The sequence below is a fragment of the Leuciscus leuciscus genome, assembly GCF_965113295.1.
Source record: "Leuciscus leuciscus genome assembly, chromosome: 4".
NCBI classification, from domain to species: Eukaryota; Metazoa; Chordata; class Actinopteri; order Cypriniformes; family Leuciscidae; genus Leuciscus; species Leuciscus leuciscus.
The window spans coordinates 20,259,807-20,264,243 of record NC_138728.1 but is presented as its reverse complement, the minus strand read 5'-3'; the positions used below and the strand labels follow the sequence as shown (position 1 = coordinate 20,264,243).

The window sequence follows — 4,437 nt, the reverse complement described above, 5'->3', positions numbered from 1 at the left end:
CTGACAGAATTTTCATTTTTGGGTGAACTAACCCTTTAACTGAATCTGTAAGTCAGCTATGTTGTTTACTTCTGAATATTTTATTTCATTCTGGTGCGCTTAAAGTTATCGATACTGTGTAATAGTAGCCTATGCTATTCACCAACTAAACATATCCTATTCAATGTGTTCACAGTCTCTTTCACGGGCATCATTTGTAGTAGCCTATTCACAAACTGTTTCCTCAAGCATAGCGTTTTCTCGGAGTTCACTGTATGCTTTCTACCATGCACAAATAAAAATGTCACTGAACTTTTGCTGTGTAATTGTAACAATGAGCACTCAAACACACCAAACCAACAATTACTAAAAACACACTCAAAAACTGATTTTGCACGGGCATTTTGCACTAGCACTTAGAAGGTTGTGGTATACATAAACACTCAGTCAGCTACACTGTTTACTTCTGAATATTATAGTTTATTCACAGCCATCATTTGTAGTAACCTAGCCTGCTCCCTGAATTCAATGCGTTCACAGTCTCTTTCACGGGCCCCAAACCAACAATTACTAAAAACACACACAAAAACTGATTTTGCATGGGCATTTTGCACTAGTACATTTTCAGCTAGCAGAATAGTACAGAATCACGATATACAGTCTCACTTGTAGCCATGTCTTTTAACTATTATAATATTTCGAAGGGCAAAAAGAGGAACTTTTAATTGGCTTTACATCATGAACTGTCACTTTAGCGCAAGGCCCTGTGCAGTCGCAGACTTGGTACTGTCAGTAGCATAAGCTAACTCGATCACGTCGAGCTAGGTGGGCGTGATTTCAGATAGCAAGGCTCCTTAGCCTCTTTGCCCATTTTCTGTTATCCGGGAGTGACGCAAGGCCAAGATGGCGACGGCCGGCTCCGCCCACTTTAGGCTTCAAAAATGCTCTTCAGAAACCTACGGGTGACGTCACGGACACTACGTCCATATTTTTTTACAGTCTATGGTTTTACCCAATGTGTACCTCCTTGCCACCTCATACACGATTTTTAAGCTGACAAACCACCTTTTTTATTTATTTTCACACAAAATCTGTTGCTCATCAATTTTCAGTACTTTTCTGCTATCATACACTATGGGAGTAGTGAAAAGTGTTTCTTAGGGTGTGCCTTTAGCCACCTTGTAACCTACTATACAGGTACTATTCATTTAGATTAGAACTAATTTAGATAATTTATAGTATATTACCTTTTTATAATGTTAATATGTCTTATTAGTAAACAAACTCCATCGCACACCTGCAGGTGATAGGTGCGTAGGATAACAAGACCAAATAGGTAGGTCGTTTCAGCAGATAAGGAACTCCCGCACACTATCGTTACTTGCAATTAAAATGAATATTTATTATCAACGTTTCGGTCACACGACCTTCATCAGGAATATACAAATGTTCAAATGTGACCCTCATCAGCCCTAGTGTCTTGAGGTGACCCTCATCACCCCCAATGTCTTTCAGGGACCCACACCAGCCCTAGTGTCTGAGGGTGAAGCTCACCAGCCTCAGTGTCTTAACTTGTTCACGATCTACCACAGTAAAACTTAATTTCAAAATTTCATATGGGCACATGCAGGGCAACAACCAGATCAGTCTTAGGATAAAGATAAAAAGATAAAGATCCTGCTGCATACCTGCGAAAGCATGAGAAAAACGTTCTCCCAAAACTGCTTAATCCTTTTCTCAGTCGCCCAAGTCGTCCAATTTTAGGTAGTTTTGATCTGGAAAATACACAGAACAAGCATGAAGATGGACTGACAAGCACTCAACAATAAATGGTTCTAAATAAACCCACAATGACCAGAATCCTACTGTATGTGTGCATGTTTGTGGGTGTATGTGATCTGTGCATGCATTTGATCAACAACTGTTTGCCAACAACAAGGTCTGCATGTGCTTGTGAGTGTGTGTTCAGCATATTTACCTCATTTCTGTGAGTGGCAGCTGTTTGACACACTCTTCGTCAGTCCAGTCCCCTGACTCCTCAAACACACAAACACATTTCTAAGCATTTTCAATCTCTCATACATATACAAAACTAAAGAATTAGCCTATCTATTATCATTTTCCCTCTTAAACACTAGCAATGACTAATCATTTAATTTAATAATTTTTATAATGGCAGATTCAATTTCATAAACCCAAGTCACATACAGATGCCACCATCATTTGAAACATAAACTTATAACACAGTATAAACTCACTGCTCTGTTGCCGGTGGATGCATGAGGGTACATGTTCGGCAGCAAATGTTTAAGGTTGTTCAGCAGGTGCTCTGTCAAAGCGTTACACAGCCCCTGTTCCTCAATCATGGTGGGGCCAAGAGGAACGCTGCACACACAGATAACAAACGTGTCACATCACTATACAACAGACACCCATCTTTCTTTTATGATTGACAGCTCCATCAGACTGGTCTCTGTGTCTCATAGGATCCTGAAAACTTGTGCATGTAATTCTTGAAACCTCAGTACTTGAGTTACATTGTAATGTGCTTGGGAGTACAGACTCTATCAGCTGAATACACACACACAAACACTTACTGAAAGATGGTGGGTCCAAAAACTATTGACAAGTTCTTGGATGTCATACGATTTAGAAGACTCAGCTGCCACACGGGACAGGAAGTACAACAGGTAGCAGAGGACGTTAAAATGTTCCTCCGGAAGACTGTTCAGGATCATCCTCACAGCCTGATTCAGTTCTTCCTCTTTGGAATCTGCAAGATACAATGAAGAAGATTCAATCAGATTTGATTTTCTTATCCCAAAATGTTCACTCCTCACCACCGCAGCTTCACCTACCCCTGAACACCTTCAGCAGTTGTGTCCTGTGTGACTCTGGAATAAGTCCACAAGGCAACTCCCTGAGGAAAAGTTTCAATAAGGAGGCAAGAATAGGAATATCCCCACTGTCAAACTCCGGAAAGCTTCCTTTCCTTAATTCCTGGCAGAGTTTCACTTTCCCACCAACTCTGAACAGGCCACTCTGACCGAGACCTAAACACAAACACACATTTTAGAAATACACATAATCTCAGCATACGTGGAGACTCAGAAACAGTGTCAAACACACTCACCATGCTTCTCCACAAACTCCACTATGTGCATGAGCGCTAGAGGAAGACCCTGCCTCATCTGTCCACTCTTCCTCAGGTCAATCAGAGGCACACCAAACACATCCTTCTGTGTTTCCACCTGCACAAAAGTTCAGAATTTTTTTTTAAATCAGGACGGTTAACTAGGAAATGTTGGCTACTGTACAGGACAGACTGCATAAGAAAATAACTTTACAGGAAGCTGTCTACCAAGTGTGCATTTTAAAGGATGTATAGTCAGGAAATATTACATTTACAATAGCATTTCTTCATGTGGGCTACACTTACACCAATTTATGGTTTGTTGTTTGTTAATTTCAATACTAGACATTAAAAAAAAGACTGAAAAAAATAAGAAAGCTTATAAAAATAATAATAATCTGACTTTCGCGTGCGCACGAGAAACGTTCGCGTGCGCACGGGAAAGTCAGTATTATAATTTTTTTTGCAAAGGTAGAAAGCTCCGTAGAAAGCTGATTTTAACACAAATTTATTAAGTTATTTTACTGGAAGTCAATCTTTGTCCAATTGTTAGTATTAGTCTGCTGTGTGCATATCGCATGCTTACACACACTTATAAAACTCCGATCTCCATTTCAATGAAAGAAACAAATTTGCAATTGTAAGATGTAAAGTCACATATATATTAAGAGGAACAATTACGGATTATTGTATTTGATACCAAACAGTGCTGATACCAAATGTTTCAAACCAAAATGTTGCTATGGTTATCACATTCTCGTGTTGCTATGGTTACTATGTGAATCATCGCAATTTCATGACTCGTCACAGGACTAAAATGTAGCGGATTCACTCCCACATTTAAATGCAGTTATCATGGTTTCCCACACATAGACTAATTCGTGGCGGTGCGCCACAGAATCAACGACAGGTGTCGTGCCGAAAAGTATGGAGCCCCTAAAGGGACGTGGTGGTGGAAATATTTTTAGGTTGGGAGAAAGAATTTTTTCAAATCTTTTGCGTTCCCTCGCAAAACGTTTGCGTTCCCCCGAAAAACTTTGCGTTCCCACGCAAAACTTTTGCGTTCCCTCGCAAAGTTATTTGCGTTCCCACGCAAAACTTTTGCGTTCCCTCGCAAAGATATTTGCGTTCCCACGCAAACTTTGCATTCCCACGCAAAGATATAGCGTTCCCACGCAAAACCTGTTTAAAGCTCGGACAGACACGTCCTGTTTAATGTCCCGCTGCCAGTGTTTCAGAGCTCCGTACGTTAATGGAGCGTTTCATAGTGTTTGAAATTGGACTCAAATATAAAGAAATGCGGTCAGTGCTTAACTCAAGGTGTT

General features: G+C 40.3%; 1 protein-coding gene across 1 annotated transcript; it reads right to left on the bottom strand.

The window, feature by feature from the left end:
* Positions 1 to 1,526: 1,526 nt before the first annotated feature.
* On the bottom strand, positions 1,527 to 2,633 carry LOC309497903 (uncharacterized protein). The gene is made up of 4 exons (XM_082168330.1): positions 2,577 to 2,633; positions 2,238 to 2,364; positions 1,958 to 2,013; positions 1,527 to 1,754 (listed from the first exon to the last, which is right to left on the bottom strand). The coding sequence occupies exons 1-4, from the start codon at positions 2,621 to 2,623 to the stop codon at positions 1,592 to 1,594; spliced, it is 393 nt and encodes a 130-aa protein (XP_082024456.1). The 5' UTR covers positions 2,624 to 2,633; the 3' UTR covers positions 1,527 to 1,591.
* Positions 2,634 to 4,437: the final 1,804 nt, after the last annotated feature.